Genomic DNA, 26,534 nt, shown 5'->3' on the forward strand with positions numbered 1-26,534 from the left:
GCTCTGCGACACTCTGTGAAAAAAGAAGGGCACTGCGACACTGCATAATAAAGCGGGCACTGCTACAATCTCTGTGTAATTAGGTGGGCACTGCAACACTGTAATAAGGTGTGAACTGCAACACTGTGTAATAAGGTGGGCACTGCGACACTATGTGTAATAATGTGGGTTCTGCAACACTCTGTGTGTAATAAGGCAGGCACTGCGACATTCTCTGTGTAATAAGGTTGGCACTGCAACAGTCTCTGTGTAACAAGGCGGGCACTGCACCACTCTCTGTGTAATAAGGAGAGCACTAAGACAATCTGTTATAATGTTGGCTCTGCGACACTCTCTATGTAATAATGTGGGCACTGCGACACTCTCTATGTAAAAAGGCATGAACTGCAACACTCTTTGCAATTATTTATTCATAAACAGTTTCTTATATAGCGCATACATATTCTGCATCGCTTTGGCACTGAGACACTTTGTAATAAGGTGTGCACTGCAACACTCTCTAACACTGTGTAATAAGGCGGGCACTGCAATACTGTGTAATAAGGTGGGCACTGCGACACTGTAAGAAGGTGGGCACTGTGACACTCTCTGTAACATCGTGTAATAAGGTGGGCACTGCAACTCTGTATAATAAGATGGGCACTTTAACACTCTCTGTGTAATAAGGTGGGCACTGTAACACTTTGTGTAATAAGGTGGGCACTGCGACATTCTTTGTGTAATAAGGTGGGCACTGCACCATTCTGTGTGTAATAAGGAGGGCACTGTGACAATCTGTGATAATGTGGGCTCTGCAACACTCTCTGTAATAAGGTGGGCACTGCGACTCTATGTAATAAGGTGGGCACTGCGACACCCTGTGTAATAAGGTGGGCACTACAACACTTTCTGTGTAATAAGGTGGGCACTACGACACTCTCTGTGTAATAAGGTGGGCACTACGACACTGTGTAATAAGGTGGGCACTGCAACAATATGTGTAATAATGTGGGTTCTGCGGCGCTCTCTGTGTAACAAGGCGGGCACTGCACCACTCTCTATGTAATAAGGAGGGCACTGCGACACTGTGTAATAAGGAGGGCACTGTGACAATCTGTTATAATGTAGGCTCTGCGACACTCTCTATGTAATAATGTGGGCTCTGCGACACTCTCTATGTAATAAGGTGGGCACTGCAACACTATGTAATTATTTATTCATAAACAGTTTCTTATATAGCGCATAGATATTTTGCATAGCTTTGGCACTGAGAAACAACAACAAGCAACAAGGCGGGCACTGCACCACTCTCTATGTAATAAGGAGGGCACTGCAACACTCTGTGTAATAAGGAGGGCACTACGACAATCTGTTATAATGTGGGCACTGCAACACTCTCTATATAATAATGTTGGCACTGCGGCACTCTCTATGTAAAAAGGTTGGCACTGCGACAGTCTCTGTGTAACAAGGCGGGCACTGTACCACTCTATGTAATAAGGAGGGCACTGCAACACTCTGTAATAAGGAGGGCACTACGACAATCTGTTATAATGTGGGCTCTGCGACACTCTATGTAATAATGTGGGCACTGCAACACTCTTTGTAATTATTCATAAGCAGTTTCTTATATAGAACATACATATTCTGCATCACTTTGGCACGGAGACACTTTGTTATAAGGTGGGCACTGCAACTCTCTGTAACACTGTGTAATAAGGCGGGCACTGCAATACTGTGTAATAAGGTGGGCACTGCGATACTGTGTAATAGGGTGAGCACTGCGACACTCTGTAACATCGTATAATAAGGTGGGCACTGTGACACTGTCATAAGGTGGGCACTGCAGCACTCTATGTAATAAGACGGACACTTCAACACTGTGTAATAAGGTGGGCACTGCAATACTCTTTGTAATTATTTATTCATAAACAGTTTCTTATATAGCGCATACATATTCTGCATCGCTTTGGCACTGAGACACTTTGTAACACTCTCTGTAACACTGTGTAATAAGGCGGGCACTGCAATACTGTGTAATAAGGTGGGCACTGCGACACTTTGTAATAAGCTGGGCACTGCAACACTCTCTGTAACATTGTGTAATAAGGTGGGCACTGTGACACTGTCATAAGATGGGCACTGCACCACTCTCTGTGTAATAAGGTGGGCACTGCAACACTCTGTAATAAGGTGGGCATTGCAACACTGTGTAATAAGGTGGGCACTGCGACACTCTCTGTGTAATAAGGTGGGCACTGCAACACTCTCTGTGTAATAATGTGGGCTCTGCGACACACTCTGTGTAATAAGGTGGGCACTATGACACTCTCTGTGTAATAAGGTGGGCACTGCAACACTGTGTAATAAGGTGGGCACTGCGACACTGTGTAATAATGTGGGTTTTGCGACACTCTCTGTGTAATAAGGCGGGCACTGCACCACTCTCTACGTAATAAGGAGGGCACTGTGACACTCTCTGTGTAATAAGGTAGGCACTTTGACAGTCTCTGTGTAACAAGGTGGGCACTGTACCACTCTCTGTGTAATAAGATGGGCACTGTGACACTCTCTGTGTAATAAGGCGGGAACTGCACAACTCTATGTAATAAGGTGGGCACTACGATACTCTCTATGTAAATACATACAATCACATAGAAATAAAACTAAAAAATATTGACAAAAAGCACTGAACATCCTAAAGTAAGAAAGGTGCATATGGCAAAATAACGGATGGATCTGGATCAGACTTGGTAAGGGAAACGGGTGAGGGTGAATGTCCTGTCTCAGCTGTAGTTAAGCGTGGCTTGGTGCCAGGGCCGGCTCTACCACTAGGCAGCTTTAGGCAGCTGCCTAGGGCGCCGGAATCTAGGGGGGCGCCACCAAGTCTGCCTATCAAAAAATCAAGGATGTCTGTGAGGATCCTTGTTGTACTTAATGCTGTGGGACCTCTACGACCTCACCTCCATACTTCCTCTTGAGGCATACTTCCCTATTTTGCTGCCCTCTCTTCCTGTACTCTGTTGTGGGTGGCAAAGGGGAGGGTTCTGGGGGCCTCCAGAGAAAGCAGGGGTCTTTCCCACCTACCTGAGGGGCTGGGAGGACCACTCAATTTTGGGAGGCTCCCTGCCATGTTGGAATATGGTTATTGGTGGCAGTATGGGGGGGGGGGGCGGCAATAGGTTGAAGTTTTGCCTAGGGTGCTGAGAAGCCTTACACCGGCCCTGCTTGGTGCTGGATTATAGTAATGTCAGAGACACCCAAATGGGGCTGATAATTACCCAAAGCCACTAGAGGATTTCCATCTCTTGGGATCGCATTGCAGAAAATGTCCTCAAAGGTGTACGGCTGTATGGCCAGTGGGTAGATTTGTAATCCAAGTGGTATTGCTGATGGCTAGTTGTATTGCTTGTGCTCCCAATGTTTGGAGACAACCAAATGTATAGATGAAACCAGCAGCTGGAGAGAGTCCCAGTTCGCTTAAAGAAGATTGAAGTGTAAAGTCTGGTCCATACAGGGATGGGGGAAGGGGGGGGGGTGGTTTCCTACATAGGACTGACAACTCCATTATTAAGTGGCAGCTATTAACAAGGCACCCCTGGTAGCGCCTGCTAGTGCACCATAGGGAGCACATCCCCCTTCCTACAGTAATCTGACTGCCTGTTATACTTTGCATACTTTTTTTATCCTATCAAAGGGAGTGGGAGTGTGAGCAGGTCCATGTGATGTCATGACATCATGCGGTAGTCCCACAATACTCCTCTATGAATGGTTTGGATGGCCAGGATATTTTTATGGGACCCCCCTGGGACCTGCTGGGCCCTAGGCAGGTGCCTACATTGCCTTGTTGAAAATCCGCCTCTGAACCAGAGGGGTTCTGTTGGGTAATATCTAGCTTCCTTTAATCCAGGAATATCTGGGAGGCTCCTGTAATTGGTTCTTACTGACTGTGTACAGGTAGCAGAGAGAGCTGTTGGCATGATTCATGTGGCCCACACATACACCCACAACACATTAGCCGTCATAGAAGGGTGCACGTATGCCTTTATTATTACAGTGTCATTAAGTAACTACAATGTAACAGTACTCCTTACAGAAGTGTAGGTGTAGCAGTATAGGAGATGTAAAGGCCCATACACACTAGAAGATTTTCATTTCAAAAGACTTTGCCAAAATCTCTGAAAGATATATCTTTTACCAAAATAGTGCGTACACACTGAGCTAGTTTCCCCAAAGAGCAAGAGATTTTCAGGAGGCGAAAGTCTTTGCTGAACATCTTTCATATAAAAGGTGATTTACATAATGGGCGGGGTTTGAATTACAAGGATGGGAGCAGCGGCCATTTTATTCAGTGCATTCCTGTTATTGGTGCATGATTTAGAACTGATTGCTGGGCTGCATATATTTGGAGCCCAGCGTTCAGGTAAACTACACCTGCTCCACCCTGACCGGGCAAAATGCCACCCATGTGCATGGCAAAATTTTATTTGCAGCTGTGCACGTAGGGAGAAATCCATTCAAAATATACATTGGGGGTGCAGTGGCGGCGGTAAAATATACATTGCTGGCCTGCAAAAAATGTAAGGCATGGCTTTGTGGGACAGGGGACTATATACCACATACCGTAATGCCCATTACACATTATGACACACACCGTAATGCCCATTACGCATATGCCACACACCATAATGCCCATTACATATAATGCCACATAAGTGTCGTTTACCTACATGCTCATTGCTAGGGTTTTCATGCACGGTGCCAGGGGTAACATGCACGGTGCCAGGGGTAACATGCACGGTGCCAGGGGTAACATGCTATGTGCACTGCATCCTTACGCTTACCTTGCCCTGCTGTCTGTCCCTGCCCATACCTCCCAACTTTCGTCCGGAGGAAATAGGGACACTCCGCGCGAGCGCCCGAAAAGGGGGCGGGGCGTATGCAAATGAGGGCACGGCTTATGCTAATTAGCCGCGACCTCATTTTCATACGAGAATAGACGCTGTGCGCATGCGCACAGCGTCTATTCTACTAGATTGGGGGGTCTCCCAACTGCCACCCCCCGCAGCGGGACAATGCCTGCCGCGGGTGGGACGTCGGGACAGGACCCGAAAATCGGGACTGTCCCGACGGAATCGTGACAGTTGGGAGGTATGCCTGCCTGCATCAGTAAAGGAGACCGCCGGGCAGAGCGGTGGGGAAATCCGACTGTCTCAGAGCAGGTTCATCTGTCCGCGACTCGCAGCCAATCAGGTGACGGTGGCTCGCGAGTTGCAAGAAGGCGTTTCATTCCAAATAGCCCCACAGCGGGTGGTTGGACCTGCTCTGAGATAGCCGGGTTTACCACCACTCTGCCGGCTGTCTCCTTTAACGATGTAGGCAGGGACAGACAGTGGGGCAAAGTGAGCGGACGTTCCGCCTCCAAAATGGACTGACGGAACGCAGTTCTGCCTAGTTCTGGCTCAATTTAACTCATAGTGGGCATTAATGCCAGTAATATATACATTGCTGGCATGTGCCAGCAATCTATATTACTGGCTTACGATTGTCATTGGTGCCCAGTGGTGCCAGTAATATAGATTGCTGGCATGTGCCAACAATCTATATATTACTGGCTTACAATTGTCATTGGTGCCCAGTGGTGCCAGTAATATATAGATTGCTGGCATGTGCCAGCAATCTATATATTACTGGCTTATAAATGTTATTGGTGCCCAGTGGTGCCTAACATATACATTGCTGGCACATGACAGCAATGTATATATTATTGGCTTAAAAGAGAAAACATTGGTGGCCAGTGCTGCTCCGTGTGGAGCAGGATGCAGGGGGATGGGGGGTGCATCAGCTGCATGCACCTGTGGGCGGCCGGGACCGGGCGGCAGAGCATAGACGGACCCGTGTGGACATAGCACGGGTGAACAGTGGAGCGGGGCGGACCAGCGCGGCAGCAGGCAGGGTGAGACAGGCGGGGGAGCAGAGCTATTCACCAGCCAGCCGCCGCAGCAGCCAGCCGGACGAGTGAGCGGGGCAGCGAGGACAAGTCCAGGAGGGTGAGTATGACAGGCGAGGGGGCGGGGGGAGGGTGGCGGGGCGTACCGCCGGGCTGAAAGTGGTTAATCACTTTCAGCCCTGCAGCGTACACACACAGCGATGATGGATGGAAAACCATCCATCATCGCTGGATCTGCTGGTAAAACCAGCAGATGAAAGACCTTCCTAGCGGTGATGCGGGAGCGCGCATCATCGCTAGTCGGGGGTCGCTGTCCCATACACACTAATCGATTTTCAGCTGAAAATCGGTCAAAACGCCTGTTTTGACCGATTTTTAGGTGAAAATCGTCAAGTGTGTATGGGCCTTAAGACTACAGAGGGGAGGGATGTGTTAGGCACTAAAGGGGGTAACGGTTTGGCTTTGATGGGGAGGCAGGGGTTTAGGCTGCAGGCAGGGCCGGCGCTCACCTGCTCCAGGGGGGCTGATGCGGCTGCCGCCGCTATGCTCCGTTGGGGGGATGATGCAACCGCAGCATCTCACTCCACGGGGGGAGTTAGAGATGCAGCCCCGAATGGGCTCGAGAGATGTGGCTGCGGCCCCTATCTATAAGTGGGCTCCAGGGGTGGCGGTGTGGCTCACTCACCTGCTCCCAGGTGCTTTCCTCCTGCTCTCCTCGGCGTCGGCGGGACATTTCCTGCTGCTGCTCCTCCTGCAGCTCATTACCGCCCTCCAGTGGCCGGCTCCCTAGGCAAATGCCTTAAGCTGCCTAGTGGTGGCGCCGGCCCTGGCTGCAGGTAGGGCAGGTTGTGGGGGTTAGAATATGTACCACCCAGTTGTCAGGACTCTGCACATCAGGATGCCACTGTCGGTCCTCTGACTGCCAACATACCAAGCGCTGGGATGCTTGTACCATCCCAAAGGAAGACACGATGGAGCCATGGATATAGGATTGGCCAAGCCAAGTTAGGGGCTCATCCACAGATGCCACTGAAGGGTTTGTGTACGTGGGTATATGTAACATCCCGCCCTAAATATTTTGTTCAGGACCGACGGGGAGTTCAAGGGAAATCTTAAGATCACAGATCTTTGTAGGGCGTGGGCAACTTTACTTGCAGCATCCAGGTGAAGGTATTGTGTAACAAGTACCAGCCTGTCCTCTAGATGCCGGTGCCCGCACGATTGCCTCCCCCCCCCCCCCCCCCTTCCTCCCGGCAATTTCACCTCTCTGGTGTCTTAGGTCTGCCGGTCCCTGTACATGAAGCTATGGGGCAGCTGACATCTGCTGACCAACCACAGCCTGTCTATAACTTTCTAGGATGCAATAGAGAAAAGAGCGACTGAATCTGATTGGTTGCTATGGGCAACATCACCTCTTTTTATTTTTAGAAGGTCTAGTATATTTACCCCATAGGGGCCTGAGTCAGACATTCCATCAAGGGCCTGATTCTGGTTCACTTGCAAAAGCAAATTCTCTCTCTAATGGACAAAACCATGTGCACTGCAGGTGGGGCAGATGTAACATGTGCAGAGTTAGATTTGGGTGTTATATTGTTTCTGTGCAGGGTAACTACTGGCTGCTTTATTTTTACACTGTAATATAGTCAGCATGAACACTGTATCAGTGTACCGCGTCCCCTTGCTATGCTCGCCATGCTTCGGGCGTGGTGATTTGCTGCAATTGGCACACTATAGTATTCTCCCTCCATGTCCTGGTGTATAGTAGGGTATGGTATACCGCCTGGTTTGTACAAAAAAGGTGAAAAACTCATGTTGACCTGTTGACCTTCCCATTGTCGTCCTAATGCTTGTGTTGACCTTTTGACCTTCCCATTGTTGTCCTAATGCTTGTGTTGACCTGTTGACCTTCCCATTGTTGTCCTAATGCTTGTGTTGACCTTTTGACCTTCCCATTGTCATCCTAATGCTTGTGTCGACTTGTTGACCTTCCCATTGTCATCCTAATGCTTGTGTCGACCTGTTGACCTTCCCATTGTCGTCCTAATGCTTGTCTTGAACTGTTGACCTTCCCATTGTCGTCCTGATGCTTGTGTTGACCCTGTCGGACCTGATTTACCTTGAACTCCCCCGGCAGCTCCCCGGGAGGGCTCCATCTAACTTGGCACTTAATGGCGGGTGCTGCTGGGGGAGTTCAAGCGAAATCGGATGCTAAAAGCCCCCACGATGTGGCGCTGATGAGATTTATCTTATGCGCTTCATATAAGATCTCTGGGGTCTGATCCGCTGCATACGGGATTGCGGATTGTTGCGATCACGGCCACAGATCGACAATCCACGGGCGTTTTCGCGGCCATGCCCGCTTTGCGCCGATCGGCAGGCGGGACATTGTTCAGCTGTCGGGCTGACCGCAAACGGGCCAGGATCACGGCTGTCGGCAGGGATCGACAGCCGTGATCCTAGATTGAATACCCCCCTAAGTCTGGTTGTTGGCCAGTCCTTGGCAGTTGTCAGCCACGATTACTTGATATTTTAAATAAAATTGATACGTACAATGTCTTACTATATAACATGTTTCTGTATAGAGGCCACAATAGTGTTGTAATATGTATGTTATTCACGGGTGTCATTTGTTCCTTTTTCTGCAGGGTTCTGGCTTATCCCCATGTAATACTCCTGGTGCCCATCAATGCTGTGGAATACACAAGAGTGATGGGTGGAACGCAGATCCTGGCTACGTGGCCCGTGAACCCTGAAGTGTGGCTGTTGGACTTTCAGGGGTGGGTGTCTGGTGAGAAAACGGGATAGCAGACACTGAGGGGTACTTATGGGGGTAAGTGTCTCTGATTCTCTGTTGGTCTGATATCTGCAGTTGCCATGAGAATGGGGCTACGTCCCCAAAAGCACTAGGCTATGCTGCTTGTTTGAATACAATCTGTTGTACTAGTACCTGACTGAGACGCAGCGGGCACCTGCAGCTGTTTGTGCACACACACATTAAATATTTTACTAATTGATATGAATATATTTAGTTCCTAATCATTTATTTTAATGTCAATATATGGAAATACCCCCATGAAAATCCTGCATTTGACCCTTGTGGAGTGTAGGGGGCATATAGTGTACTGATGTAGTGCGGAGTACAGGGGGCATATAGTGTACTGATGTAGTGTGGAGTATAGGGGGCATATAGTGTACTGATGTAGTGTGGAGTATAGGGGGCATATAGTGTACTGATGTAGTGTGGAGTATAGTTACATAGTTACATAGTAGGTAAGGCTGAAAAAAGACTTGCGTCCATCTAGTTCAACCTGGTATAGATATCCATTGCTGATTTGGTAGGTTCTGGTATTTTACAGACAAATTATATTTCTTATTTGTACCCATGGATGTTTTTCTCCAGTAAATGTTTGTCCAACTTTGCCTTGAACGCATTTAATGAGCCAGCCATTACCACCTCTCTGGGAAGAGAGTTCCAGAGTTTGACTGTTCTGACCGTAAAGAAATTCTTTCTACTAGCTGAATGAAATCTTTTTTCTTCTAATCTATACTCATGCCCTCGCGTCCTAGATTCCTTTCTAGTAGAAAATAGGGTGTGTGACAGTTCCTTATATTGGCCCTTGATATACTTGTACATGTTGAGCATGTTACCCCTTAAACGTCTCTTTTCTAATGTAAATAGTCCCAAATTGCTTAATCTCTCCCCGTAGCTTAAATTCTCCATTCCCCTAATAAGCTTTGTTGCTCGCCTTTGGACTTTTTCTAATTCTATGATGTCCTTTTTATAGTGTGGGGCCCAGAACTGTACTCCATACTCTAGGTGAGGTCTCACCAATGCTTTATATAGTGGCATAATTACCCTTGAGTCCCTAGTTTCCATTCCCCTCTTAATACATGCCAGAATTTTGTTGGCCTTTTTTGTAGCTACATTACAATGGGCACTACATCCTAGATTGCTGTCTATTTGGACTCCTAGATCCTTTTCAAGTATGGAATTACCCAGTTCCTCTCCGCTAAGGTTGTAACTTGCACACTGGTTGTGTCTCCCAAGGTGCATAACCTTACATTTATCTACATTGAACCTCATCTTCCATTTTTTAGCCCACTCATCTAGAATTGCAAGATCATTTTGAAGCATGGTGACATCTTCTGGTGATTTGATGACTTTGCTAAGTTTTGTATCGTCCGCAAAGATGGATACATTGCTGAGTAACCCTATCCCAATATCGTTAATAAAAATGTTAAACAAAATGGGCCCCAAAACCGAGCCCTGGGGCACTCCACTTAGTACCGGTATCATATCTGATACGGCACCATTCACAACCACTCTTTGTTCTCTATTACATAGCCAATTCCCTACCCATCTGCAGATATTTTCACCCAATCCTAGGTTCTCCATTTTATTAATCAATCTCTTGTGTGGGACAGTATCAAATGCTTTAGCGAAATCTAGGAAAATCACATCTACAGCATTTCCATTATCGAGGTTTTTGCTAACCTCTTCATAGAACCCTAGTAGATTAGTTTGGCATGAACGATTTTTCACGAACCCATGTTGGTTAGTACTGAGTAGACGGTGATTATCTAAATATTCCTGGATACCATCCCTTAAAAATCCTTCAAATAGTTTACCCATCTTCCATCCCCCGAACATTCCATCTTCTCCCACTATCTCCATCAGCATTGGTGAAACCGAGATCACCTCCACCGACCAAACGCGCTGCCTCGGTGTTATCATTGACTCCTCCCTCTCTTTCACCCCCCACATTCGTGCTCTCTCACAGTCTTGCCGCTTTCACCTACGCAACATCTCACGCATCAGACCATTTCTCTCCACTGACGCGACCAAAATTCTCATTCACTCTCTTGTCATCTCCCGCCTTGACTACTGCAACATCCTTCTCTCTGGGCTACCTCTCACCCGCCTCGCACCTCTCCAATCCATTCTTAACGCTGCTGCTAGGCTCATCTTCCTCTCCCGCCGTTCTACCTCCGCCTCCCCCCTCTGTCTATCTCTTCACTGGCTCCCCATTCCTTTCCGAGTTCTCTTTAAACTCCTCACCACCACCTACAAGGCTCTCTCCTCCTCCACCGCTCCTTACCTCTCTTCACTGATCTCTATCCACACTCCCTCCCGTCCTCTTCGCTCCATCACTGACCGCCGACTGACCTCTCACCTAATCACCTCCTCCCACTCCCGTGTCCAAGACTTCTCTCGCGCTGCCCCCCTGCACTGGAACAACCTCCCGCCACCCATCAGGATTTCTGATTCCCTTACCTCCTTCAAGCGCTCCCTTAAAACCCACTTTTTTCGACTAGCCTATCCCTCCTCCTAACCTCTTTTGATCCTCCTATCCTGCCTCCGTTTCCCTCCGTTCCTACTTATCCTATTGTTTTTCGTTCGTCCACCCACCTATTTTTAGTATGTTAACTCTTATGAGTAGGGCCCTCCTTCCTCACGTACTCACCCTACCTCTTTACCTCACCTGTGCTCCTGTCCTGTTCTTCCCTTCCTCTACTTCATCTTCAGTCTCCTCAACAATTTTGACACCTACTTCTGAACTGATGCTGATTTTAGTTCTACCAGCTATACCCCTATTTATACTGTATTTTTCAACACACCCTGTACGTTACCTCGTAATTTTTTTGTTTGCTATGTACGGCGCTGCGGACACTTTGCGGCGCCTTATAAATAAACGTACTACTACTACTACTACTACTACTACCCACAATTGATGTTAAACTAACGGGTCTGTAATTAGCGGGATCTTCCTTTTTTCCTTTTTTGAATATTGGCACTACCTCTGCTATTCTCCAATCTTTTGGTACTATACCTGACGATAGTGACTTGCTAAAAATATAATGTAGGGGGGTAGCTAGTTCATCCCTTAATTCCATTAATACCCTCGGATGAATCCCATCTGGCCCTGGTGACTTATTTGTTTTGAGTTTGCTTAGCCTCAGTATTATTTCCTTCGGCGTGAAATCCACAATGAGATCTGGCTTATTTGTCCCGTTTGTGGTAAATGTTCGTTCCACAGTCTGCTCTCCCTTAGTAAATACTGATGAGAAGAACTCATTTAACAGTTTTGCTTTTCCCTTGTCCTCAGTAACACTTTTTCCACTAGTATCAGTTAGTGGGCCTATGTTTTCCTTAATTAAACGTTTACTATTTATGTATTTAAAAAACTTCTTTGGGTTGGTTTTGCTTTCAGTGGCTATGCACTCTTCATATAATATTTTAGCTGCTTTGATTACCCCTTTACAAGTTTTGTTTGATTCTTTGTATTTTGCGAACGCCTCCTCATTCAAGTTATTTTTATAGAATTTAAAGGCTCTGGTTTTATTGTTGATAGCTGACCTTACTTCTTTCTCCAACCATGGTGGCTTTTTTTTGTTGAATTTACCTTTAATTACTTTAGGAATGTATTCAATAGTTAGTGAATCAAGCACCTTTTTTAGAGTATCCCACATTTCCTCTGCATTTTTTCCCTCCATAACCGTTTCCCACCCAATTCCTGTAAGGGCTTCCCTGAATAATTCAAAGTTCGCTTTTCTGAAGTTTAGTATTTTTGCAGATCCTTTTTGATGTAATTTACTGAAGTTGATTTCCAGTGAAACCATATTGTGATCACTATTCCCTAATTGTTCAATTACTTTTGTGTTTGAAACTAAGTCTGTGTTATTTGTTAATACTAAGTCCAAGAGCGCCTCATCACGAGTTGGAGTTTCTACCGTTTGTGTAATAAACTGGTCTTTAAGTAAGCTTAAGAACCCATTGCTTCTTGCTGATTTACCTGTTTCGTTTTCCCAATCAATGTCGGGTAAATTAAAATCCCCCATAATTAATACCTGACCCTGATTTGATGCTTGTTTGATTTGGTTTAAAAGAAGAGACTCTTCCCTTTCATTTATATTTGGTGGTCTATAGCATACCCCTATTATAAATTTGTTTTTTGGTTTCTTATTATTGTCGGTTATCTCTGCCCTCACTGTCTCTGAGTTGTCGTCTTCCAGGTCTGTGCTCATTTTTTTCATAAATGATGTTAAGTTATTATTTACATATAGGCACACACCCCCGCCCCTTCTATTTTCCCTGTCTTTCCTGTAGAGTGTATATCCCTCCATGTTTAATGCCCAGTCATGCGACTCATTACACCATGTTTCTGTAATACCAATGATGTCGTAGTCATCCCTACTGATCACCGTTTCAAGCTCCCCGATTTTACTCACTAAGCTTCTTGCATTAGCCAGTAAGCATTTTAATTTATGTTTATTTTTAGATATGGCTCTAATATTGTGATTAGTTTCACCCCAGGACCCATTTGAATTCTTTACTAGCTTCCTCTTTCCCCTCTCCCCTTCAATAGACTCTCTACAGGCCTCCCCACCATGCACACTGCCTGCCCTCTCCATAGGGGGCATGTAGTGTACTGATGTAGTGTGGAGTATAGGGGGCATGTAGTGTACTGATGTAGTGTGGAGTATAGGGGGCATATAGTGTACTGATGTAGTGCGGAGTACAGGGGGCATATAGTGTACTGATGTAGTGTGGAGTATAGGGGGCATATAGTGTACTGATGTAGTGTGGAGTATAGGGGGCATATAGTGTACTGATGTAGTGTGGAGTATAGGGGGCATATAGTGTACTGATGTAGTGTGGAGTATAGGGGGCATATAGTGTACTGATGTAGTGTGGAGTATAGGGGGCATATAGTGTACTGATGTAGTGTGGAGTATAGGGGGCATATAGTGTACTGATGTAGTGCGGAGTACAGGGGGTATATAGGACCTTATTCATATCCATTTGGTCCTCTGTGCATTCACATTTTCTGTGCATGCTTAGAGACACCGTATCGCCGACCATCGAATGATTTCCCCCTGCCTGCGAATGGATGAGTATGTAAATCATCCATTCGCAGCCATGCGCGGGGGGGGGCTCACTGCAGACAGCACTCTGATTTCACAGCCTTGCAAGTCAATGACAACAAGGTACCCTTGTACCTGTTTGGTACGGTGGGACCGTATACGGGCGGATCTGGCTTTTTTTTTCATCTGCGCATGCGTATCTTTCGCAATGCGCATGTGCGGCGACCTCACACTGCTCACGGACGGGTCTCTCCGTGCGAAAAAACCTGTCCGCAGGAGTGCGGTCATTGTGGGCGGCATGTGGGCGTTTTTATGGGAGCGGCCGGAATAATGAGGAAAACTGGGCATAAACATGGGCGTACACGGGGGTGTGCACACAAAATGCACGGTGCCACCACCTCCTCGATCGGCGAACGCACCGTGCATTTTGGCCCAAAAACAGGCGGACACCAAAGATTGCTCCTGACCACCCCTAGAGATACCGCATGAGATCAGACACCTGGGTCTGCTAATTAACGCTGATTACAGCCCTCAAACACATTGGAAGCATATCTTTCTACACTTCAACATGTAAAGGTTGGTTTAATCTTAGCTAATATTCATTGTAATACCTGGTTATATATGTCCAGGTAGTTATTTTATAACCATCTACACCCATTCAGAAAGTGTTTTTCTCTTTCAATGGTCCTGGTGACACAGCTCAACTTTGGGATGTAGGAGGGTCCGTAGGAGCAAGGCACCTATCCTAAAGCTTTTGGAGGGTAGGCTCCTCCCCTTCTGCATCCCAGACTCCTCAGTTTGTGTTAGGTGCCCACTGGAGTGGGTGCTATTCTAAAGGTCTGCTGGAGCAGCCGAAGGATTAGAGTTAGTTAGGAGTTTTTTATTTTATTAACTTTTACACTAGCTAGGTAGGCACAGTGTGAGGATTCTCATTGAATCCTCACACTGACAGCGCAGCAGGAGCTGGCAGAAGCGCTTCCTGTCAGCTCACTGCGCACAGGGGAGACACTGTCTGGTCTCCCTGTGCAGCGCTTACAGCTTCTATTAAGAAGCTGCCTGGGCTCCGGAGCGCTCTGAAACTGGCTTCACGCTAGGTGGGGATCATGGGGGACAGGCGCTCCGTGATGGCGGCGGCCATTTTCTGCGGAGCTTACACACTGAGCTCCTGTATGAGAGGACAGCAGTGTGTTACAGGCATGTTCCAAGTGGTCCCCAGCAGAGGGGGAGACACTGGAACTTGGAGATCCTGCAGTGGGAGCGGCTGTCTGGGGGTGGTTGGCGCCAAAAGCCACGGACCCCGCAACAGCAGGGACTTGGTCTCTTCCCTCTCTCTGTTTTGGCGCCATTCAGAATGCTTGCAGCGGAGCTGAGCTGGCTGACAGATCCTAGCAGTGATTGGATTTCCTGGGCATCGTTTTCCCCACTTCAGACAGATAAGTGACTGTGGTACATTGGCTCTGTATAAAACACCTGTACTTTGTGCACTGTGACTGTGTTACTTTTTGCATCATGTCTGAGCAACAGTCTGTGGCTTTGGGGGAGGGAGCCCTTAATGCATTGTGCGCTTGTAGTTTTTGTACACTAAAATTTGTCCCTGAGCAGATGGCCAAGGGGGGCTTGTGTATTACTTGCGCTGGTGTGAGACCCATGGGCAGTGAACCCCAGAGGGTAGAGCAATCGGAGCCTGCGTGGGCCAGTGCCCTGGGCAGGTCTGTAAATGCCTTAGTGCAATTGCTGGACAGGCAGAGTGATGTGTTGGTAGCTTCCCCTAGACCTATGTCATCATCTCAGCAGTCCTCTGGCTCCTTGCCTTTGACTCAAGCAGATCCTGGTTTCTTACAGGTCATTCAAGATACTGCTAAGGGGATAAGCAGGTTTAATGATTAGTTAGACAAATTTGATGGTGATACTGTAGGGACCCCAAAAAGGTCTTATTCAGTGCCATTGCTTGTTGCTGAAGAGGAGGGAGAGTACACAGACATCCCCTGGGATCAGGGTGATGACTCTGAGGATTCCTCTGCCCCATGGGTGGAGGATTTGATTACTGCTGTTAAACAGGCTTTGGATTTGTCTGTGGAGGATAAAACTCCTGTAAAAGGTGTACTTAAGTGGCAGCGTAAGGAAACTGTTACCTTCCCTGCGGATGAAGGTTTACAGGATTTATTGGAAGGGGCTTGGAAAACGCCTGATAAAAGGCTTCAGATGCCTAAAAGATTTTTAAGTCTATACCCCATGCCTTAAGGCTCATGAAGACCTCTGGGAAAAAGTTGCGGTGGTAGACGCTTCTGTGGCACGGCTTTGTAAAGCCACGGTGCTACCTGTCCAGGGGGGGGGCAGCCTTTAAGGACCCCGTAGACAAGAAGATTGAAGGTAACCTCAAGGCAATATTTGAAGGGGTGGGTTTTACTTTACGCCCTCTTATAGCAACAGCCTGGGTCTCTAAGGCCATGATTGTGTGGGCCAAAGACTTATGTACAATTTTGCATGCTGATCCAGGTGTGTTACTGCTTGCTGAGAAGCTAAAAGCAGCTGCGGAGTATGTGCTTGAGGCTGAGGAGGAAGCTCTCAAAATGGCTTCCAGAGTATCCACGGTGTCCGTCAATGCCAGGAGAGTGCTTTGGCTTAAAGCCTGGGAGGCGGATAATGAATCAAAAAAGGCCTTAGAGGCATTAGCTTTTAAAGGAAAGCTGTTGTTTGGTTCAGAGCTGGAAGAGATTATTAAGCAGCAGTGGCAAACGCAGGATTTTCAGAAGGGGGTTTCCAGAGGGGCGGAGCAAAGCATGGAGATGGACGCTTAGGTGACCCAGTATATGCCGGGTCAGTTAAATTATTATAGATAGACCAAATGTATATAAATAATAATAATAATAAAAAAAAAGTATATATATATATATATATATATACACACACACACACACACACACATACAGGGGTGTCAACAGCAGTGCAAGACCCCGGGGCATAGCAATGTATTGGGGCCCCTACCGATCCTCCAGTGGTAGGGGTGGGGGAAGCTTTGATGTCCTGCGGGTGGTAGGGGGTATTATATCAACCGCTCTGCATGTAGGGCCTGGATCAGTAATTTCCACTAATTACCCCTTTACTGCACAGATGGTGGGAGAAGGGGCATTGGGCTGAATGAAGGGGCCCTGATACATAACTTCCAGGGTGGTAGAGAATGTTTAATATGCAGAGGAGGGGTGTATAGTTGAGTGGGCTCATTATTCATAATTTTCTGGTGGGAGGACAGCTTGCTTGACTGCAGATATCTCCAGTTCCCAGAAATAGATTTCTTCGATTTTAATGGAATTAAAAACTAGAGAATCCCACCTACCAAATGGTATTGGGGACTAGGTGATCATACTTCAGGAGGCAGAGCAATCTGCCCACGAGTATATAATACTACATATTAGGTGTGTGGAGCTGGAGCAGTAACCAGCTGCTGGAAGGCTGATATCTCTGATTCTTGGAACAGTAGAGACAAGCTACTAGTGTTCCTCACAGGTTAAGAGTCCCAGCTTTTGGAATATACCCTCAAAAAAAACAGACAGAACCTGAAATATCTGACTGGGAATAACAATTAACAGGTTTGGATGGGGACCACTGTTTTGAAGTCAGATATCTCCGGTTCCCAAGGGCCGATTTTTACAATTCTTGTACCCCTGGAAAGAGGAGACCCTCAGCTTTCAGCTGAGGGCCCTTAGACTCCTGGGGGGGGGGGTTTCTGGGTACTCAGAAACCCCCCCTGCGTGCGCTACTGAGCAGGCCACGGGAGGCAAAAGTACCTTCCTGCCGGCTCCTGCAGCTAAACAGGCCTCAAGGTTTTCTGCTTTTAGGCCGTCCTTTCGGCCCTCCCCTAGAGGGGGTGTGTCCTTTTGAGGACAGTCCTTTAGGGGAAAGTTTCAGTCCTCCAGGGGCAAGGCCCCAAAGTCAAAGTTCGGTTCCTTTCATAAGAAACCGAACACAAAAGGTGAGGACAAGCCCTCAGCATGACTACCTGGGAAATATCCCAGCGGTAGTCAAGGTGGGGGGGGCGTCTGAGATGGTTCAGGGACGCTTAGGCATTGTTGGGCCGGGAACCTTGGGTGTTGGACATTGTATCTCAGGGTTACAGGATTCCCTTCAAAGGTCTTCCTCCGAGAAGATTCATTCCTACACCACTGCCAAAGGAGTCTCGGCTCCGTGCTGCTCTTCTGAGAGCGGCTCAATCTCTCTTAGAGAAAAGTGTGGTGATCCCGGTCCCTCGTGCGGAGTGGAAGAAAGGCTTTTATTCCACTCTGTTTTTGGTGCCCAAGCCAGACGGGTCCTTCAGACCAATCTTAAATTTAAAGTCTTTGAATCTCCATCTGTGAGTAGACCATTTCAAGATGGAATCTCTACGGTCTGTGCTGCTAAGCCTGGACCAGGGAGAATTTTGGGCGTCCATGGATGTCCAGGATGCATATCTGCATGTTCCTATCCACCCGGAACATCAGGCTCTATTGAGGTTTGCAATAGGAGACCTGCATTTGCAATTCCAGGCGTTGCCCTTTGGTCTGGCCCCAGCACCAAGGGTATTCACCAAAATTATGTCAGTAATGGCGGCTGCTCTCCGACTGAGGGAAATCACTGTGATTCCATATTTGGACGACGTGCTGTTCAAAGCAGAGTCGGCGGAGAGATTGCAGAGTCACTTTGCAGCAGCCATCAGTTTTTTGCAAGCTCACGGTTGGCTTTTAAACTTACAAAAGTCTCAGCTTGTTCCGTCACAGAGTCCAGTTCCTAGGGGTTGTCCTGGATACCCATCTACAAAAGAGATCGGGTATTTCTACCAGAGACAAAGGCCAGGGACATAGCCACCTTAGTTCAGGAGATCCTGGGGTCTCAGAGTCCATCGGTTTGGAGGTGTCTCAAACTGCTGGGGAAAATGGTGGCGACTTTCGAGACGCTACAGTTTGCCAGGTTCCACTTTCGAGTGTTCCAGTGGGACATCCTGACATCTTGGTCGGGGAATACTCAGACCATGAAATCAGAGCACATAGTGTTGTCTCCAGAAACACGGTCTTCCCTGCAATGGTGGATGGAGGTGGATTTCCTTCAGTGGGGACGGTCTCTGCTGTCCTGGGACTGGCTGGTAGTCACTACCGACGCCAGTCTCAGGGGCTGGGGGGCAGTGGTTCTGGACCTACGCCTTCAGGGCTTATGGACCTCGGAGGAGTCTGCCTCACTATCTTGGAACTGCGGGCTGTGTGGAAAGTGATATCTCTGGCAGGAGAAAGATTGCAGGGTCTTCCTTTGAGGTTTCAGACCGACAACGCCACGGCTGTGGCGTACCTGAATCATCAGGGAGGCACACACAGCAAGCTGGCCATGTGGGAGGTTTCCCGGATCTTCTTGTGGGCGGAACAGAATGTTCCAGCATCATCAGCGATATTCATCCCAGAGTGGAGAATGTCGAGGCCGATTTCCTGAGCAGGGAGGAACTGCGAGAGGGGAAATGGAGCCTGAACCCACAGGTATTTCATCAGATTACAGTGAAGTGGGGAACTCCGGATGTGGACCTGATGGCATCAAGGTTAAATCATCAGGTGCCCAGGTTCTATGCCAGGACAAGAGATCCACTGGCCGAAGCAGTGGATGCAATGACTATCCCCTGGGAGGGGAATCTACTTTATGCCTTCCCGCCGTTTCCAATGCAGGCAAGAGTGTTGAAAAGAATCCAGTCCCAAAGAATTCCGGTGATTCTTGTAGCTCCAGATTGGCCAAGGAGGTCCTGGTTCTCGAGGCTTCAGAGATTGTCGGTGGACTCGTGGCGTCTACCTCTGAGGTCAGATCTGTTAAGCCAAGGGCCGTTCTTACACCTGGATTCAGCTCGGCTAGATTTGACGGCTAGGCTATTGAGACCGCCATCTTGAAGAACAAGGGTTTCTCGGAGGCTTTGGTTAACACCATGGTGAAAGCTAGGAAGTCAGTGTCTTCAGCTAACTATTATAGGGTCTGGAAGACCTATATTAGGTGGTGTGAAAGGCAGAAGTCGCATACAGTTCTGCCCAAGTACATCGTGGCTGCGTTGCGCATAGAGTGCGCCATGCAAATCGCGCCTGGATCGCGCCTGCTCCTTGCGCTATAGTCCCGTTATAGATCGCGTTATAACGTAACGTAATCTTGTAAATGTAACCTGCACTTACACTCATTGACCACCAGATGTCACTTTTCCCAAACAGTACAGCGCATGCGTAAAAATCTCTTCTACAAAACAGTGGCCGCCACGACTTTTCACTACGGATTTTGTCCTTACTTTACGGACAGTTTGTACAGTATTTATTCGCAGAAGCAGCTACGTACGGTCATTTATGTAATTGGTACAGAAGCCATGCTAACCTTTGCTATTGCAGGATGACTACTTAAAACATTATTTGAGGACCTACAGTATCATACTTTACACTACGGATTTTGTCCTTACTTTACGGACAGAGTTATTTTCTTTTATTCGCAGCCGCAGTGACGTACTGTATGGTCATGAACTGTATGTGATTGGTGCAGAAGCCATGCTAACCATCTGCCAAAAGTAAAATCACAGGCAATAGTGGCCTAGCGGGTAGAGGCACGGCTTCACTATCTCAGTATCAGTAGTTCGATCCTCAGTTGGTTACATTATATTTTTATTTTTGAAACGTTCTTTTTTTTTTTTTTAAACTAATACAGGTACTGTAGTTACAGTAGTTGGTGCTTATCAAATTCTTTCGGACTTTTCCACAAACAAAAATTCACAATGGCAGGCATCCATGTACACGGTAGTTAATACCCATACTGTACACACTGTACGGCGCTACAGAGAACGTTTTTTTTCGCAAAATAGATTTAGCTTTTCAGGTAAAACTCCTTGCCTTGAGGACCGTGTTTCGGGATAAAATTCGCTAACCTTTGCTAACGTCACTTCACTACGGATCTTGTCCTTAGTTTACGGACAGTTTGTACAGTATTTATTCGCAGAAGCAGCTACGTACGGTCATGTATGTAATTGGTACAGAAGCCATGCTAACCTTTGCTATTGCTGGATGACTACTTAAAACATTATTTGAGGACCTACAGTATCATACTTTACACTACGGATTTTGTCCTTACTTTACGGACAGAGTTATTTTCTTTTATTCGCAGCCGCAGTGGCGTACTGTATGGTCATGAACTGTATGTGATTGGTGCAGAAGCCATGCTAACCATCTGCCAAAAGTAAAATCACAGGCAATAGTGGCCTAGCGGGTAGAGGCACGGCTTCACTATCTCAGTATCAGTAGTTCGATCCTCAGTTGGTTACATTATATTTTTATTTTTGAAACGTTCTTTTTTTTTTTTTAAACTAATACAGGTACTGTAGTTACAGTAGTTGGTGCTTATCAAATTCTTTCGGACTTTTCCACAAACAAAAATTCACAATGGCAGGCATCCATGTACACGATAGTTAATACCCATACTGTACATACTGTACGGCGCTACAGAGAACGGTTTTTTTCGCAAAATAGATTTAGCTTTTCAGGCAAAACTCCTTGCCTTGAGGACCGTGTTTCGGGATAAAATTCGCTAGCCTTTGCTAACGTCACTTTTCACTACGGATCTTGTCCTTAGTTTATGGACAGTTTGTACAGTATTTATTCGCAGAAGCAGCTACGTACGGTCATTTATGTAATTGGTACAGAAGCCATGCTAACCTTTGCTATTGCTGGATGACTACTTAAAACATTATTTGAGGACCTACAGTATCATACTTTACACTACGGATTTTGTCCTTACTTTACGGACAGAGTTATTTTCTTTTATTCGCAGCCGCAGTGACGTACTGTATGGTCATGAACTGTATGTGATTTGTGCAGAAGCCATGCTAACCATCTGCCAAAAGTAGAATCACAGGCAATAGTGGCCTAGCGGGTAGAGGCACGGCTTCACTATCTCAGTATCAGTAGTTCGATCCTCAGTTGGTTACATTATATTTTTATTTTTGAAACGTTCTTTTTTTTTTTTTAAACTAATACAGGTACTGTAGTTACAGTAGTTGGTGCTTATCAAATTCTTTCGGACTTTTCCACAAACAAAAATTCACAATGGCAGGCATCCATGTACACGGTAGTTAATACCCATACTGTACTGCGCTACAGAGAACGTTTTTTTTCCGCAACAATAGATTTCTCCAAACTCAGACACAGACCGACACCTCAGACAATAAGATGTTGATTGCAGTCATATGTTAATTGAAGTCTGCCTTTTTGTTTGTACATAATTCAAATGCACCTATCAGCTTCATGAAGGATTTCCTTTGTCTCTGCCAACATAAATTCAGCTACAGATATTAAAATTGTCAAACAATCCAGTTTGTTTTTCTGCATCTAAACCGTGTAGAATTGCTACGGATCGTCTCTTCATCTCTTGCCTGTATACAAGCACGAGATTGTACCTGTACACCTGGACTATTCATTCTGCTGAATCCAAAGTCAAGTTGTTGCTGCGTTCCTGTTCTACCAAGCGTTACCATCATACTGCCTTCCTTCCGCAAGAAGAGTACAGTATCATCTCGCTGGAGCAGTAAGTACACTATACAGTAGTACAGTCATTTGTACATTTCACTGATTGCTGCATTACAGTATACAGTAAGCAGCACTACAAAACGGTCCCTGCGCGGAAGCGCTCGTTTCCCACCCTTCCCTGAATGAAGATGTTTCCCTTTTTTCCCTACTGTTCAAATGCACCCGGTGCAGAATACTGTATACAATCGCCTGCTGTGTATATTGTATTCAGATACTGCAGGCTGCCGCTATGGGTATTGTCCGTAAATACTAGAGTCTGTTTCGCAGACTAACTGTATACAGTAGCGAGTAGTGATATCGTGATTTTTGATGTTCAGTGCAGTAGAGATAGCGCCATTGAGAATATTGTACAATGTGTTAAAATTGCCTGGTGTGTATGGGCCGCAAATCCCCGACTAGCGATGACAGTACTCTATTAGGGTGGGCTACTGTAGGCTGCTAAATACTAGTTCTCTCCGTAATACCATTGGTGTAATACCGTAAAACACGTCTTTTTTCCTCAAACGAGGGGACCGGTGTTTTTCTCATGTTTACAGACTGTTTCGCAGGCTTAGTCAGTAGTAGGAGCACATGTGATACAGTATCGTGATTTTTTCATTTGAAAATTGCCTGGTGTGTATGGTCCAGAGTTCCCCGACTAGTGATGAGAATACTTTATTAGGCTACTGCAGGCTGCCGCTATGGGTATTGTCCGTATAATGTGTAATAAATCCTGGATTGGGGTATTGTCAGTAATATTGTTGTAATACCGTAAATAACGGATCATTTTGCATTTTTTCCCGCATACTGTACTAGTAATTGAAGTAGTCACAGCAATAGGATCACGTGGTATCGTGATTTTCCGCCATTTTAGGGATCAACATGGATGCCACATACAGTACAGTGCAGTGCAGTAGAGATAGCGCCATTTAGAATATTGTACGTGTTAAAATTGCCTGGTGTGTATAGGCCGCAGATCCCCGACTAGCGATGACAATACTCTATTAGGGTGGGCTACTACTGGCAGGCTGCTACTATGGGTATTCTCGTATAATCTGTGCAACTGTAAATACTGTTGGTGTAATACTGTAAATACTGTACAGTAACGTATTTTTTCGCAGGTGGGGGGATTTTTGCGCATATTAATAGACTATTTCGCAGACTCAGTCATACTGTATTTGTGTAAAAAAAAAACCTAGCTGTGTACAAAATCCCCTAGCTGTGGGTGTATTGTAAGTACTGTACAGTCATTACATTAAAAGTAATGCCATGACCACAGGCTGCTCCCCCTGCATAATAATTTGTGTCATGGCATTACTATTATTAATAGTAATGCCATGACACAAATTATTATACAGGGGGAGCAGCCTGTGGTGTCATTGCATTATTATTATACAGAGGGAGCAGCCTGTGGTGTCATGGCATTACTTTTACAGTATATTATACAGGGGTAGCAGCCTGTGGTGTCATGGCATTATTATTATGCAGAGGGAGCAGCCTGTGGTGTCATGGCATAATGCCATGACACCACAGGCTGCTCCCCCTGTACAATAATAATGACACCACAGGGTGCTCCACCTGTATAATATAAAAGTAATGCCATGACCACAGGCTGCTCCCCCTGCATAATAATTTGTGTCATGGCATTACTATTATTAATAGTAATGCCATGACACAAATTATTATACAGGGGGAGCAGCCTGTGGTGTCATTGCATTTTTATTATACAGAGGGAGCAGCCTGTGGTGTCATGGCATTACTTTTACAGTATATTATACAGGGGTAGCAGCCTGTGGTGTCATGGCATTATTATTATGCAGAGGGAGCAGCCTGTGGTGTCATGGCATAATGCCATGACACCACAGGCTGCTCCCCCTGTACAATAATAATGACACCACAGGGTGCTCCACCTGTACTGTATAATATAAAAGTAATGCCATGACCACAGGCTGCTCCCCCTGTATAATAATTTGTGTCATGGCATTACTATTATTAATAGTAATGCCATGACACAAATTATTATACAGGGGGAGCAGCCTGTGGTGTCATTGCATTATTATTATACAGAGGGAGCAGCCTGTGGTGTCACGGCATTACTTTTACAGTATATTATACAGGGGTAGCAGCCTGTGGTGTCATAATACAATACTGTATGCTACTGTATTGTACTGTAACTAATGTACTGTACTGTACTGTATGTACTGTATTAACTTGAATCTTATTGTTGTGTATTGTAGAGTGCACTGCCTACTGAAGATGGTGAAAACAAAAAATTTCTATTCTGGAGAACCTACACTTGCATCTCCCAAGAGAATGGCTGCATTAGTGCCAAACATTAAAAATAATATCGTTAAGAAGAAAGCAGGAAAAGAAAATATTCCTGTTGTCAAACTACGTAAAAATGCCAAGGCCAAGAACAAGTCTTTGTTCGCGACTACAGGAGAATCTCACGATGACTGTCTGGTGCAAGACATTAACACTGATGCACAGCAAGACATTAACACAGTGACAGATGTGTCAGTTCCCGTAGATAATGACTTGCACCCTTTGGAGCTTCACATTACACCTCTTGAACAAAAATCTCAATCACCGTCCCGTAGGAAACTTAACTTTCTGGATCACAACCCACCACAATGTAGCTGCACAGGGCTGGTGAGAGACATTTTGGGCAAGATGACCCGCCTGGAAACCCAAAACAATGGACTGTCTGTACATGTGGATGAACTGAAAGCGGAAATTCATGTACTGACAGGACAAATTAAAGTGCTGTCAGGAGGTCTGAATGACATGCTTGCTCAAGCCAAACAATGGCAAGCTGCTACAGGGCCACCCATTACACCCACAACATCTAATCCAGTACAATCACAATTTGACTGCCCTGATGCATTTGAAACAGAGGATTTTGACTTGGAAATGACCCAACCAACCACATCTTTCCACTTTTCTGATTTGGAGATGACACCAGCTTCATCCAACCGATTGGCCAGCCCTAGCGTGGACACAGAAACTGTTTTACCAAATGAATTGGTGAACATGGACACAACACCAGTGTCATCTCACTGGTTGCCTGCCACACATAATGCTTCAGATACACAACAACGTCAGACCAACTTAACAAGTACCCCACTGACATCTCACTGGTTGGCTGACAGACACAATGCACCATCCCAAGCCTCTAACAACATGGACACTGCAATGGTTGCATCATCCCAATTGTCCCCTGGAAATATGATCGTCGCAACCTTACCTCAACATCAAACAACATCACCTCTACATGAAAGAACACCTAGAAGCATACCCAAAGAATTGTGCGCTGTGGGGATTTCCTTGCCTGACATGCCACTCAAAGTCATCACAGCTGAGGGTGTCAACACTCTCTTTAAAGCAGCGAAGATGGAAATGCACCGTTATGCACAACAGATTTTCCAAGAGCATGTTTCTTTTGACCTGTATAAGAATTGGTGCAATCGGGTCAATTATGATGGGCAACGTAATAAATTTGCAATCCCAGAAAATCTGCGCCTCGATATAGTGACACGGCTCATGGGGAAATTTGAGCTTACAAAGGCTGATTGTACAAAGATAAAGGACACTTTAAATGGATTGCTACGGATGCCCAGAGTTACACGCTGGACGTGCTTACTGTAGCACAGCAACTGGAGACGTCTCTTCAAACTGGCATCTACTGTACTCACAGAACAAAGGACTGGCAATGAAATGGAAAAAAAGTACGTTTATGATCTTACTGTACTGTACTGTATCTCTCTCCCTCTCTCCCATCCCCTTCCCCTGCCAACATGTCTCCCCCCCCCCCCCCCCCCGAAACCCTTGTGACCATTCAGTACTAATGCTATTCTTTATTCTTCTCCCCTTATCCACCACATGCCACTCTACAATGAGCAAAATCAAGCGAGTTTGGGACCGAGAACAAAGGACTGGCAATGAAATGGAAAAAAAGTACGTTTATGATCTTACTGTACATTACTGTATCTCTATCCCTCTCTCCCATCCCCTTCCCCTGCCAACATGTGTCTCCCCCCCCCCCCCCCCGAAACCCTTGTGACCATTCAGTACTAACGTTATTCTTTATTCTTCTCTCCCATTATCCACCATGACACTCTACCATGAGCAAAATCAAGCGTGTTTGGGACAGAGAACAAAGGACAGGCAATGAAATGGAAAAAAAGTAAGTTTATGATCTTACT

At 46.2% G+C, this 26,534-nt stretch overlaps 1 protein-coding gene across 1 annotated transcript; it reads left to right on the forward strand.

The window, feature by feature from the left end:
• The first annotated feature begins 22,109 nt into the window (after positions 1-22,109).
• On the forward strand, positions 22,110-26,047 carry LOC146062748 (uncharacterized). Its single transcript, XM_083174787.1, has 2 exons — positions 22,110-22,348; positions 24,567-26,047. Exon 2 carries the CDS (start codon positions 24,586-24,588, stop codon positions 25,975-25,977), a length of 1,392 nt encoding a protein of 463 aa, XP_083030913.1. The 5' UTR covers positions 22,110-22,348; positions 24,567-24,585; the 3' UTR covers positions 25,978-26,047.
• Positions 26,048-26,534: the final 487 nt, after the last annotated feature.

Source organism: Crinia signifera, chromosome 1, assembly GCF_055691185.1.
Source record: "Crinia signifera chromosome 1, ASM5569118v1, whole genome shotgun sequence".
NCBI classification, from domain to species: domain Eukaryota; kingdom Metazoa; phylum Chordata; class Amphibia; order Anura; family Myobatrachidae; genus Crinia; species Crinia signifera.